Genomic DNA, 14,604 nt, shown 5'->3' on the forward strand with positions numbered 1-14,604 from the left:
CTTCATCCCGCTCTGGATTGAGGTTTCAGCAAAAATGTGAATGCCGCCTGGGAGAGTGGCCCGTCCGCCAACTGTAAAAATGGACGGACCACGTAAAACGCTGTTGATTGCATCGTTAATGAGCTTAATTGGCCGCTTAATTGTTGGCGGGCGCGGTTCCAACTGCCGTGCACGCCTGCCGAGTGAAATATTGCGCAAGCACGTGATGACGTCGGGACGCTCGCCTGGCATCATCTCGCGATATTTCACGTCCATTCAGGTCTGGCGCGTGAGGTGTAAAATTCTGGCCCATATGTTTGTATGTTCACAATATTTCCTTTATTGTGGAAGAAACAATGTTGTATTTTTACTTTCATTCTGTATTGAATGTTCATGCTAGTGTCCAGTGTTGAACTCACCACTCTGTGGGACATGGTTAAACTTGTAGGCTCAGTTGGCCATCCGTTCATGCATTATAAGGGACGTTGTCCAAGATCACACTCAGTGGGGGTAATTGAAATGTTGTAGGTGAACTCAAAGCCGTGGAAGGACTCTGTCAGTCAACACTCTGAGATGGACCCACATTGGGACAGTACTTACGTCACCCTTTAAGCCTCTAATATTCTTACCTTGAGTGACGGTTCCCACTACTGCCCCCCACCACACCCAGGACGCCAAGACTTTCCCTCTTCCCCTCCTCCGTGCCCCTGACCCCATCTTCTGTCCTCCCTTGAATCGCTCTTCCACTCTTTCGTGCCCTCCACCCCACTTCACATGCATCCCCCCTGACCACTGACTTACTCTTGCTGGACCCAAGCCTCCAGGCAAGCAACTATTCTCCTGTTCCTCTCCCTTGTGGCACAGAATTAAACAAGGAAAAGCTATGATCCCAGACACAACTGCACAAAGGTGATGGTGGGAGGCATGATTGGGAAATTTGCAAATGACATAAAAATTGGCCGTGTAGTTGATAATGAAGAGGGTAGCTGTCAACTCCAGAATGTTATCAATACAAAGGTTGAGTGGGCAGAGAAGTGGCGAATGGAATTTAATCCAGAAAAGTGTGAGGTAACGCATTTGGGGAAAGCAAACAGAGCAAGGGAACACTCAAGAAATGAGAAGTTATTGAGAGGGGTTGAGGAAGTGAGAGACCTTGGAGTGCATGTCCACAGGTCCTTGAAGGTGGCAGAACAGGTGGACAACATGGTCAAGAAAGTATATGGAATGTTTTCTTTTATTGGGCAATGTATTGACTACAAAAGCAGGGATGTAATGCTGGAACTGTATAAAATGCAGGTTAGGCTACAGCTGGAATTTTGTGTACAGTTCTGGTCACCACATTACAGGAAGGACATGATTGCTCTGGAGAGAGTGCAGAGGAGATTTTTAACAATGTTGCCAGGGCATGAAAATTGTAGCTATGAGGAGAGATTGGATAGGCTAGGGCTGTTTTCCTTAGAACAGAGGAGGCTAAGAGGTGACTTAATTGAGGTGTACAAAATTATGAGGGGCCTAGTTAGGATAGACAGGAGAGACTTGTTTTCCCATCTGAGGTGTCAATTACCAGGGGACATAGATTTAAGGTGATTAGTAGAAGGATTAGGGGGGACATGAGGAAAATCTTTTTCACCCAGAGGGTGGAGGGTGTCTGGAATTCATTGCCTAAGTTGGTGGTTGAGGCTGAAATGCTCAACTCATTTAAAAGGTACCTGGATCTGCATCTGAAGTGCTGTAACCTGCAAGGCTACGGGCAAGGTGCTGGAAAGTGGGATTAAAATGAGCGGCTGGTTTCTTTTTTCTCTTTTTGGTCAGTGCAGACACGATGGGCTGAATGGCCTCTTTCTGCAGCGTAATTTTTCTATGATTCTATAACTGGTTAATTGCCACCTTTAAATAAACACTAATTGGTTGCCATGAGATTCTCGTGCGGCGCTGACTTTATCTGAAGGTAGGACGTAATTTTAAAAATGTTTTACGCTAATGAGTATTCATGGTATGCAGTGTATTACAAGTGGGAACCTGCCACAGGCCAGGGTGAGGCCTGACTCACCACAAAAACACCGCTGACTTAAGGCGGAATCGTCCCAGATTTGTACTAAGTGCGGTAGCGAGTGGGTAAAATGATGTTTTACCCGTTGCCGCAATGGCAGGCTTTCACGCTGTATTATCCCAAACCTGCCGCATAAGTTATGCATTCCCGGGAAACACCATTTCCATAGTGGACGCCATCATGCCATCGTCTCGCCGCTTCATCACGCCGGGTGCCATATTTAAAGTCCAGCCGCACGCAAACATCTCAAGTGTTTTCAGCCCATGACTGCTGCGGGGAAGATGTCCACATGAGGCAAAAAGACTGCAGCCCCCAGGTTTAGTCTCGGGTCACTGGTACACCTTGTGGATGCCGTGGAGGCCTGCAATAATGTCCTCTACCCAGCTCTGGACATAGGATGGGCAGCAGCCAGGCTTGGGAGGCGGTGGCAGTGGTGATCAGTGCCAATGCGGCACAGAAGAGGTTGGCCATCCAATGCAGATAGAGGATGAATGATCTCATCTGTGCAGCCAGGGTATGGCAACCATCTCTTCACACTCTCTCACACACTTAAGCCCATCGCACATTCACTGGCATCTCACTCACTGCCAGCTCAAGGGACATCACCATCCATCCTCACACATTTACCCTCACATGTCCATCTGGCCTCATCTCCTCTGTTCACTGTTTCCTCAGCCTTCACCATCTTGACGCCACTTGCAAAGATCAACATGTGTCCCCACACACACCCTGGGATACCCTCCTTCCCCAGCACAGCTCTCGTCCTGCAGCTTCTTCCCTTGCCTGAGGCCACTTCACCCCCTTTGCCAAGAAAGCCCTAGCTCTACAATCATTGAAAAGTCACCCACATATTACTGATCTGGTAGGTAGAGACCTGCCTGTGAGCCTCCCAGAAGTGATGTGGTGCTGTCTGTGAAGCCTGGTGCTGATGATTGTGAGTGCTGCCCAAAGTAAGGTGGGCAAACAAACCTTGAAGTCCTGAGCGAAGTGCAGCCCGCCAGGTGCATGCTGCTTAGGTGCTGTTGTGAAACATGTTGGTGTGTTTTCCCGCCAACGTGGGCGGACGATCCAGTGGGGTGGGGGGTGGTGTAGGTTGGGGGGGGGTGGTGCGGGTATGATCCGGTGGCAAGCCTAATAATGATATGCCGATGTATTCCGATTAAGTTCCTGACATCCGATGGCGGAGAACGCGACACGTCATTGGCAGGCTGAGCGGACAATCACTAACTGGTTTCACGCCATCATGAAACCAATTGCGCCACATTATCCACTCACGCCACCGAACACGCCTGACACCGGCAGGCATGGAAAATCCCACCCTTAATCTCGGCAACTCAACCCCTCATCGGGAAATTGAAATTTCATCTCTCCCTTAATTCAGACACTCTGCATGGCACATTTCCCACTCTTGCAGGATCCATAAACCCCACACCCCAGCTTCAAGTGTGATCTTTCTGCCCAACACTTAAGCAGAGGCTAGAAAATTGACCACCATAGTTTTTAACTTAAAATGTAGGTGTAAAGAAAGATTTTGAGTTTAGAAGGCATGTTATCACATTCCAAAGTACAACAAATCCCAAGTATTATTTTCAAAATATAGTGACTTGCAGGCAACCTCAACAGCCCAGTTGTACACAGCAAGATCCGACAAATTAGATGAATGAGTAGTTAATCAATTTTGGTGTTTTTTTTTGAGGGAGGAATGTTGATCAGGGCACCAGAAGAACTCTCTACTCTTTGAATAGCAGCATGCAATCTTTTGCAGCCACCTGAACAGAAAGGCAGTGGCTGGCTTTAATATCTGATGTTGAAGTTGACCTATCTGGTAATGCAGCACTCTGTCAATTGAGAACTGTGTGTCAGTTAGTCTAGATTATATGCTCAAACCATGGAGCGAGGCTTCAACCCATGATCTTCCTGCTCAGAAATGAGGGTGAAAATGGGATAACATATAGAGGAAAACCATTGTGGTCTTTTTACTTGAAAGCTACACCATCTGTTCTTTTGAATGTCAGATTATTTGCTTCAAGCATAAGGAGAGGCTGTGCAATATATGACATACCTGCTAAAAATAGTCAATTTATACTGGAATCAAGTTGAGTAAGTTAATTAATAAATCATTGCTATAGTTTCAGATTGGATAAAGATTATTAAAAGAGTAAAGTACTTTACTTTTTAAAAATATAAAAAGCTACTTCTCTTAAAGGCACTCCAGAAGATGCTGTTTTCTGCTCAGCATACACCCATTTTTGCTGACATTGCTGGCTTCCAAAGTAGTCAGGCATGTTGATACACTTGGTAGTGTATCTTTGGCAATTGTCCTGACACTATGAACTGTCAGGGAAATTCAGGTCGGGGAGTAGAAATGTAGCTGCAGCTACCAGAATTGGCTCCTATTAAAGGTCTTGTGCAGGCTTTGAAACACTTATGCATTTTCAAGATCCTCTTTTAATTTTTAATATTTTTTATATAGGAAGAAAAGAAGTAATCATGAAACTGCAAATACTAACAACAGGGGACTGGATATATTCCTGTTTTACTGCTAATAACTCCCTCTTGGCAGATTAGCTGACATGAATTAAAGAAAACTATTATGCACAATTAACATAAAGGCATTATGAATAAAATTAACTGTTGGTAAGGCAATTGTATGAGAATTTACTGTGCTTATTTAAATCTCTCTTCCAATTAATTTAACGATGCTTTAACCCATTTATTTGAAATGTTTTAATACCTCCTGTAAAATAGTGGAGACAGAAATTTGATACAAGCACTTTAAGCATTCATTTGAAAACACTGCCAACATTAATAAAATTATAAGGAAGAGATCAGTGTATTAATTCTAGAAGCATTGTAGACAAGTCTATGTGGCCGGACATTCTGGGACTATCGGACTACTTAGTAGTCTTTATGATGTGACCCTGTCAATTTTTCACTTTTTGAATGGCTGAAGAATGAACATTTGGAGATGGATTTTGGCCAGACATACGGGACTATTTTGCAAAGTTACACTCATTTTCAAAATGGAGAGTTGGGGCAGGAAGATGAAAAGAACAGGAAGTTTAGAATAGGTGTGATAGGATATATTAGTTACAAGACAGTAAACCTAAAAAAGGACAAAGAGGGAAGAAGAGACAATATAACACAAAGAATATGTCAAGCATTGGCAGTTTTTACATAAAATTATGTAGGTGCTTATATTACTTATGTTGGCTGGATTGTGATGCAGAGTGAAGCCAACAGCATGGGTTCAATTCCCGTACCAGCTGAGGTCATCCATGAAGGCCCCACCTTCTCAACCTCGCTCCTCACCTGAGGTGTGGTGATCCTCAGGTTAAACTCACCACCAGTTGTCTCTCTCTAATGAGGGAGCAGTTTATAGCCCCCTGGGATTATGACAACTTTCATTTCATTTTCATTTTTTGAGTTGTAAGAAGCTGGCATGTCCATGGTGTGAGTTGTAAGCATGCAGGAATTACCAGGGGTATAAGACGTTCTCTTGCCCTGCTTGAGATCTAATGGTGGAAATAGATTTAGTAGGAATTGTGAGTTGTGCTGTGGGCTGCACTGAAAGTCTATTTAAGATCTTGTGGTGATAAAATTGTTCAGAGACCCCAGTGGTTTCTTACCAGTTATAGTGAAAGTTGTGGGCTGTATATTAGCATGGATAGAGGATTGGCTAACTAATAGAAGACAGAAAGTTGGGATAAGTGGGCATTTTCAGGATGGCAACCTGTAACTAGTGGAGTGCCACAGGGATCAGTGCTGCAGCCTCAGTTATTTACAATATATATCAATGACTTGGATGAGGGAAGTGAATGCACTATTGCCAAATTTGCGGATGATACAAAAATAGGTGGGAAGGCAAATGGTGAGGATGACACAAGGAGTCTACAGAGGAGTATAGACAGGTTAAGTGAGTGGGAAAAAGTGGCAGATGGAATATAATGTGGGAAAATGTGAGGTTATGCACTTTGGCAGGAAGGATAGAGGAGCTGAATATTATTTAAATGGAGAAAGACTGCAGAAGGCTGCAGCACAGAGGGATTTGGGAGTCCTTGTGCATGAATCCCAAAAAGTTAACGTACAAGTTCAGCAGGTAATAGGGAAGGTAAATGGAATGTTGGCCTTAATTTCAAAGGGAATGGAGTATGAAATTAGGGAAGTCTTGCTAAAACTACACAAGGCACTAGTTAGACCACACTTAGAATACTGTGAACAGCTTTGGTTCCCTTATCTAAGGAAAGATATACTGGCATTAGAGGCAGTCCAGAGAAGGGTCACTAGGCTGATTCCAGGTATGGGGGGATTTTCTTATGAGGAGAAGTTGAGTAGGTTGGGCCTGAACTCATTGGAGTTTAGAAGAATGAGAGGTGACCTTAATGAAACATATAAGGTTCTTAGGGAGCTTGACAGGGTAGATGCTGAGAGGTTGTTCACCTTGTGGGAGAGTCTAGGACCAGGGGGCATAATCTCAGAGTAAGGGGTCGCCCATTTAAAACAGATAAGGAGGAATTTCTTCTCTGAGGGTAGTTAATCTGTGAAATTCTATACTGCAGAGGGCTGCAGAAGTTGGGTCGTTAAGTATTTTCAAGACAGAGATAGACAGATTTTTAATCAGTAAGGGAATCAAGGGTTATGGGGAAAAGGCAGGAAAGTGGAGTTGAGGATTATCAGATCAGATCGGCCATGATCTCTTTGAATGGCTGAGCAGACTTGATGGGCTGAATGGCCTACTTCTGCTCCTACGTCTTATTGTCTTATGGCCTAAAGCCTAACAAAATCTCCCAGAAAATGGCAGAGAACTAACTGCCAGGTCTCCACCATTTACAAAGGTTTGTAAGGGGTGGTAGCTCCATCCATTGCTTGCAAGACAATTATTATTGTGAAGAAGAGACAGGGCCAGGGAAGCCCCATGCCAAGAGTTCCCATCCACTGGCTTGGTTGTGATTTGGCATCTTCAGAGACTAGTGATCATAGTGTGTTGAGCCATGCTGGCCTAATGGGTGGGCTTCATGTCAAGGATATGACTTGGATTACCTTCTCCTGCCACTACCCCTCACAACCCCCACCGAAGAAAATGGAGCAGGAAATAAATTGGCCCCCTTATACATGGAACTGGGGAGGAACTAGCCAGGGCTGGCTCAAAGCCTGGAGGGTGGCAGTAGGATTTCCGTCTCAACGGGTATACTGCACCAGGGATTCAATTGTAATGGAGTTTGTGCTTCCCACTGATCCTGTAACTCTGGCAGAGAAGGCACAAGAATGCATTGGAGGTACAATCCCATTCTGAAGGCTGGGGTCAAGTCCTGCGGAATTTTTGGATCAGTATTAGGGATGTGATGCCAAGCTTTATGGTCAAGGTGGAATAAAATATATCTTATCAACTCACATGAATATTAATGAAGATTTTCAAAAAAGTAAATAACAACAACTTGCATTATATAGTGCCTTTAATGTAGCAAAACATTCTAAGGTGCTTAAAGGTGCATTATAAAACAAAATTTGACACCGAGCTACATAAGGGAGTGCGAGAGCAGCCGAGGTAGGTTTTTAGGAGCATCTGAAAGGATGAAAGCAAAGTAGAGCGGCAGCGAGGTAGAGGGAGGGAATTCCAGAGCTTGGGGCCTAGGCAGCTGAAGCCACAACTGCCAATGGTGGAATGATTAAAATCAGGAATGCATGAGAAGTGTGAACTGGAGTAGTGCAGATATGTTGGAGGATTGTGGGGCTGGAGGAGATGACAGAGATAAGGAGGGGCAACGCCATGTAGAGATTTGAAAACAAGGATGAGAATTTTAAAATTGAGATGTTGCTTAACCGGGAGTCAACATAGGTCAGCAAAAATGAGGGTGATGGGTGAACGCGACTTGGTATGAATTAGGACATGGGCAGCGGGTGTTTGGATGCCTCAAGTTATGAAAGGCGGAAGTTGAGAGGCAGGGCAGGCATGCACTGAATAGTCAAATCTAGAGGTAACTAAAGCATGGATCATTAAGAAAGGCCTAAATCACTTAACCCCTTTGCTCATCATTCTAACTCCTTGAAAAAGCTTCCTTAAACTACGTTCCACATGAAAGCTATTTTCCTATGGAATTCCTTTGAAAAAGTTGGGTAAAGAAAAAGATCTTGCACAGAACATAGGCTAGCACCTCATCCCACTCCAGCCTTTGCTGGGATAAATGTTCCCCAAGACCTGTTGTCTGATATGGGAGGCCATTCTCTCCTTTATATCAACAATAGAAAGCTTACTTTGTGATCACAGCTCTACAAATTAGTTAATTTAGTGCTTTCTCTTTCAAGTGATATATACACAGTCCCAGCAGCCATCAGCTTACCTGAAACATGTCATTCGCACACTTCCGGCACAAGTTATGCTGGCATGGGAGAATAACAACGGGTTTGGAAAACATTTCTAAACAGATCGGACAAATCAGTTGCTTTTCCAGGTTGTCCATGGTTTGCCGATCATTGGTCAAAAGGTTGTAGTCCATGGAAGTGGTCATGTCAGGAAGTTTCCAAGATTAGGTCTAACTACTAAATTTAACTTCAGAAATTAAACCGTGTCCAGCTTCTCTTTTCCCTTTTTTCCTGGCTTGGACTGAGGTTGTGACCTGAGAGACTAGAGCACTTCTCACTGTTTCTGCATGGGTCACAGTATCTTGGATTGGACTGGTGGATTTGGTGTTGTTTTTAGCAACAGTACGTCAGCCGTTGCTATGTTTGCCTTGCACTGCTATGTCCTTATATGAAACTGGCACCGAATGAGACTGACTGCCAGAGCTGCTGTCTATCTTCTTTCTTTCTCTCCAAACTTACACCTGTCAGCACTCACATCCAAAACAGCTGCTTCACTGGACACTGACATTTAGAAAGAACTGTTCTTTAACCCGAATTGAAACAAACAACGTCAAATAGAACTACACATAATAACTTTTGCCAAATTCACAGCCCCCACAAGACAGTAGTGCAGTAATATGCAAATTGTGTTTTATTAAACTATCTTGATATCATGACAATGACTGCTGATACCTTGACAGTTCTGCACAGGCTCACTCAAACTTAGAGCCAAGTTAAAGTTTTAAATAGCAAAGAGATACTATACATAGTATGTGTTTATCATAATAATCAGGAGAGTACACTATTACTTTTTGCTTAAATATAAAAAGATGGAATGTCTCCTAATAATATTTAAATATTTTATGCACATTGCTTTGATATAAAATGCAAAACGAATAAGTATTTCAATTTTAAAGAGATTGAAAGGGTATTCTAACTGTGATCATTTTATGAATCATTCAAATCATTAGTAAGTTTTGTTATGATCTATTTATGAGACACAGCTTTTGTGTATACTGTAAAGCATGCCATGAGAAGAATGTGGCATGCCTAAAAATGAGATGCCAGCTTGGTGAAGCTACAACACAGGAGCATGTGTATGCCAAACAGCATGTAATGTTTTTTTATTCTTTCATGGAATGTGGGGATTGCAGGCTAGGTCAGCATTTATTGCCTATCCCTAATTGCCCCTGAGAAGGTGTTGGTGAACTGCCTTCTTGAACTGCTGCGGTTCATATGGTATAGGTACACCCACAGTGCTGTTAGGAAGGGAGTTCCAGGATTTTGACCCAGTGACAGTGAAGGGATGGCAATATAGTTCCAAGCCAGGATGGTGTGTGACTTGGAGGAGAACTTGTTCCCATGATGTTCCCATGCAACTGCTGCCTTTGTCCTTTTAGGTGGTAGAGATTGCAGCTTTAGAAGGTGCTGTCAAAGGTGCCTTGCTGAGCTGCTGTAGTGCATCTTTTAGGTGATACACACTGCTGCCACTGTGCAGCAGTGGAAGAGGGAACGATATTTAAGGTGGTATATGAGATGCCAATCAAGTGGGCTGCTTTGTTCTGGATGGTGTCAACCTTCTTGAGTGTTGTTGGAGCCACGCTCATCCAGGCAAGTGGAGAGTATTCCATCACAATCCTAACTTGTGCCTTTTAGATGGTGAACAAGCTTCGGGGAGTCAGGAGCTGAGTTACTCACCACAAACTCCAAAACATTTGTGAGCACGCAGAGTGACTACAGAAAATGTTGCACCAGTAGGTGGCACTAGCGATAAACCAAGATCTTCGAGTGTATTTACTTTTGGTAAACATCAGAACATAGAGGATTAGAAAAATGTTGTATTCATAGGTGAGGCTTCCACATCTTTGGCTGGTGAAGCAGGCAAACAAATAAATATTCTTAAGAAATATGGAGTCAGCTCAATCACTCAAATCCCCTCGAATCATACTTATCTTTTTCTTTACTGCTCTGAGGAGCTTCTGCCCTTTCATTTCTGCTATCCCCCTCCTAGGATTAAAGCTGACTCATCTTCAAGTCTCCTTGCTACTCCCTGTTCATTTCCAGCCTCTGACCTGCTCTTGTCGCCACAGCATTGGCTAGTCCAGTTCAGCTCCTGGTCAATGGTAACCCCCAGGATGTTTCATCTTGGCCTCCTTCTGACATCCCCAGCATCACAGATGTCAGTCTTCAGGCAATTCGATTCATTCCACGTGATATCAAGAAACAGCTGAAGGCACGGGTTACAGCAAAGGCTAAGGGCCTTGACGACATCCCAATTGTAGTACTGAAGCCTTGTGCTCCAGAACTTGCTGCGCCCCTAGCCAAGCTGTTCCAGTACAGCTACGACACTGGCTTCTACCCAGCAATGTGCAAAATTGCCCAGATTTGTCTTGTCACAAAAAGCAGGACAAATCCAACCCGGCCAATTACCACCCCATCAGTCTACTCTCCATCATCAGTAAAGTGATGGAAGATATCGTCGACAGTGCTATCAAGCAGCACTTACTCAGAAATAACCTGCTCACTGATGTTCAGTTTGGGTTCCACCGAGGCCACTCAGCTTCAGACCTCATGGTCCAAGCATGGACTAAAGAGTGAGAACTAGAACGAAGGAAGATGGTTGTGATTGTTGGAAATCGATCATTTCAGTCCCAAGACTTCGCTGCAGGAGTTCCACCAGTCAGTGTCCTAAGTCCAACCATCTTCAGCTGCTTTATCAATGACCTTCCTTCCAATATCAGGTCAGTGATTGAGCTGACTCCATATTTCTTAGAATATTTATTTGTTTGCCTGCTTCACCAGCTAAAGATGTGGAAGCCTCACCTATGAATACAACATTTTTCTAATCCTCTATGTTCTGATGTTTACCAAAAGTAAATACACTCGAAGATCTTGGTTTGTTGCTAGCGCCACCTACTGGTGCAACATTTTCTGTAGTCACTCTCTGCGTGCTCACAAATGCTTTGCAGTTTGGGGTTTTAAACTCCAGCAATCTGCCTTCACATGACCTCTCGTATGGCAAAAATAACATGTTGGCCCCCTTGAATCATACTTATCTTCCATATTGTCTCTTTTTTTACTGCTCTGAGGAGCCTCGGGCCTTTCATTTCTGCTCTCCCCCTCCAGGGAGACTCATCATCAAGTCTCCTTACTACTCCCTGTTCATGTAATTGAAGCCTCCAGTTCAAATTGTCTGGCTTCTCTCTCTTTGCAATGCAACGTTTTCTTTTTCTTGTGCTCTTTAGAATCCTAATTCAAGTTTTTTTGCATTTCCCTTTGTTTCTCTAACTCAAATTTTTGTTTTTCTCTATCCCTTTCCAATTCGAGTTGCTTCACTTATCGGAATCTTTTCTTCCCAAGAATCAGATGTTGAGCCAATACCTCAACAATTTCGTCTCTCCAGCACTTACTTTAAAATCTATTTCTAATTTATCTGCCACCACCTTCAACATAACATTTGTTAATTGATACCAGACACTCATGGAGAGGTCTGTAGTCTCTCTTGAGGAATGCTTCAGAAATAGACACAGGGCAGAATTTTGCCATTGGCGGGCGGGATTGGCGGGGGTGGTCGGGAAGCCGACTGCCATCCGCGATCGGCATGGCACCGCGATTTCATGCTGGGCGGGCCAATTAAGGCCTGCCCAGCTTGAAAGATGGCTGGGGAAGCTCCAATAAGGGGCAGGCGGGGGGGAGGGCATGATGCCCACTGGGTCCAATGGCGACCCGGCAGCCAATTCAAAAGCAGCCCAGGCAGCCCCTGGAGGGCTGTCATGGAAGGACGCTGAAGTCTTAATGGATTCCAGTTGCTTGGACACGGCAGGTGGGAGGGCAGAGGCGGGGTTCCCGTGTTTCTCGGATGAGTGCCTTGCTGCTCTCCTGGAGGAGGTGGCAGCCAGAAGGGAAACCCTTGCCCCAGAGACGGGAGGAGGAGGCACCCGCACCTCACCAAAAAGGCCTGGGAGGAGGTGGCATCCAGGGTGAGTAGCCACAACGTGGTGAGGTGCACACGCAGAGCCGGAAGCGCTTCAATGATCTGCTGTGATCGGGAAGGGTGAGTACCGGGTTGGCATGGGTCAGTGTGCAGAACAGTTAATGGCTGGCCACTTCCCTGTGGACATGAGGGGTATTAGAGTCTGAGTGGCAACTGTCAATGACATCGGAGCTGGCCAAGGGTGTGCACCCTGGCTGCTTGCACTGAATACACTGCGGCTCAAGGGCCACGGCTGAGCCCTGCCAGGTGTTCCTCAGGTGGGGTTGCCAGGCTGCAATGGCAATCCAGGTACAGGGTGGGCTAACCAATGTTCCTCTGTCCTTTCAGGAGAAGACATCCCATAACAACATAGAGAGCTCGCGGACTGGCGGGATATCCCCACACCTCCTAACCCTCACCCGCAATGAGCAGGAGGCACTGGAGCTCGAGAGGTGACATGCACCTCGGTCAACCGGCTGTGGTGAGGTTGGGGTGCCAGATGAAGGTAAGTGCACTGAGGCGAGAATGTCGGCTATTGCACCCATTGTAGTGTAATCGCTACATTGATGTGAGCTTTGAAACTGGAGTCTCCATTGATAATCGAAAGATGAGGGCACCATGATGCTGATCTCTGTTGTTTCACCAGGGTGCTTGGCATGCACAGTGACAGTGTCATGACTTAAACTAATGACATGTCCTTCTTCTCCCTTTTAGTTTCACCAGCAATAAGGACCCTGAAGGCCCACCCCTGACCCCGGAGGACCACTATGCTCAGCATGCACCTGCGTCACATCCTCTCTCTCAAGCAGGCACCAGTGCAGATACCAGCACCTCGGTGGGCATAAGATTGCCGTCTAGTATCTCGATGCACATTGGTGAGGGCACTTCACGCTCACTTGAGGTGCAGGCGGAGGCAGAGAGTGCCCAGGGCGCCAGCAGCTGGAGGGGACCCGGAACATGCTCAGTCAGTGGCTGATGATAAGCCTCTGGAGTTGTCCATGAGGCAGCAGGTGCTGGAAGTCCAGCAAGGTGTGCGGGAGTATCTGGCGGAGATACATGAGGGAATGCATGCTATGGTCTCGGTTTGGGAAGAGTCCCTGCGGAGCACGTCAACTGCATTGACTCTCATGGCCGAGCGCAATGCCTCCTCCATAGAGAGAGTGGTGACTCTCAGGGAGAGGCTCCTCCAGGGACACAGTCAGGGGTTCCTGGGGATGCGCTCGAATGTGCAAATGTTCACACCGGCAACGACCTCAGCTGGTCAGTGTCATGTGCGAAATGGATTGGGCACCCAGTATCCTAGCTAGGTGCCTGTCCATCAATGGTGAGCAGGGAGGTCCAAAGCAACCTCACGTTGGTACACGAGCTGCCTGTCATCTCTGCGGGCTCCTCTATAGATGACGGCAGCAGCTCCTCCGCCCCTCTGCCAGTGGCCGTGGCATCTGATGAGACTGCGGCGACTGGGGAGATACCAGCCCTGGCACTAGCCGCTCCGTCCCAGGCAGGGCCAGCACAGGCTCCACGGACCAGAGGGCGACCGCCAAGGTCATCAAGACCAACAGGACAGCAGAGTGAGCAGGCTGTCTCCAATGCCGGTGCCAGCGATGGGGGGAGCACCTAGACATAGCACCCGCAAACGTAAATGTAAAGCACCTTAAGCACAAGGTGGCCTTATCACAGGTGATATTTTGTTCCCCCATTTTGCTTTAATTCTTTTAATGGTGTGATAAACAGCACCGGTTAATGTTTATTTCAGCTATGTTTCACATGCACAATTAAATGAGATTTTATTTTGTGCTATTGGCCTCTGTATGCTTCATTTGTTCTGTATGTGCAGGGTAAGCCATTATGTAATGATGGATGTGTGTCTCCTGAAACTTTATTGCACAGGCACAGGGTGTATGTTGGTGGCCAATGAACTGGTCCTGTCAGGGATCGAGTATGGAGCCTGCAGCCCTGGCATGTGGTGGTGGTTCGTATTTGGTAGGCTAGCTGAAGGAGCATTGGATCAAAGCCTCCCGGGTGTCCCTGCCTCCCTGGAGGTTACCCAGGTCAGTGTCCATGCCCTCAGTGTTCTCCTGACCGTGCTTGTCCTCGGACTCACTACTGGACTCATCATCTGTGTGTCCTACGCAGCTGTGTCAACATCCTCTTTTTCCACTGGGTCGCCCCTTTCCAGTGCCAGATTGTGGAGAGTGCAGCATGCGACCACTGTCAGTGACACCCGCTCTGGGGGGTATTGCAGTGCGCCCCCTGAATGGTC

The 14,604-nt window shown here is 45.9% G+C and overlaps 1 protein-coding gene across 1 annotated transcript in view; it reads right to left on the reverse strand.

Annotated features, from left to right (window-relative positions):
- trim55a (tripartite motif containing 55a) overlaps positions 1-8,697 on the reverse strand; it is a 121,080-nt gene extending 112,383 nt beyond the window's left edge. The window contains exon 1 of the mRNA XM_078540408.1: positions 8,368-8,697. Coding sequence (XP_078396534.1) covers positions 8,368-8,535 — 168 coding nt within the window. The 5' untranslated portion in view covers positions 8,536-8,697. The remainder of the gene's footprint in view (positions 1-8,367) is intronic.
- Between the last annotated feature and the right edge of the window lie 5,907 nt (positions 8,698-14,604).

Source organism: Cetorhinus maximus, chromosome 4, assembly GCF_964194155.1.
Source record: "Cetorhinus maximus chromosome 4, sCetMax3.hap1.1, whole genome shotgun sequence".
NCBI classification, from domain to species: Eukaryota; Metazoa; Chordata; class Chondrichthyes; order Lamniformes; family Cetorhinidae; genus Cetorhinus; species Cetorhinus maximus.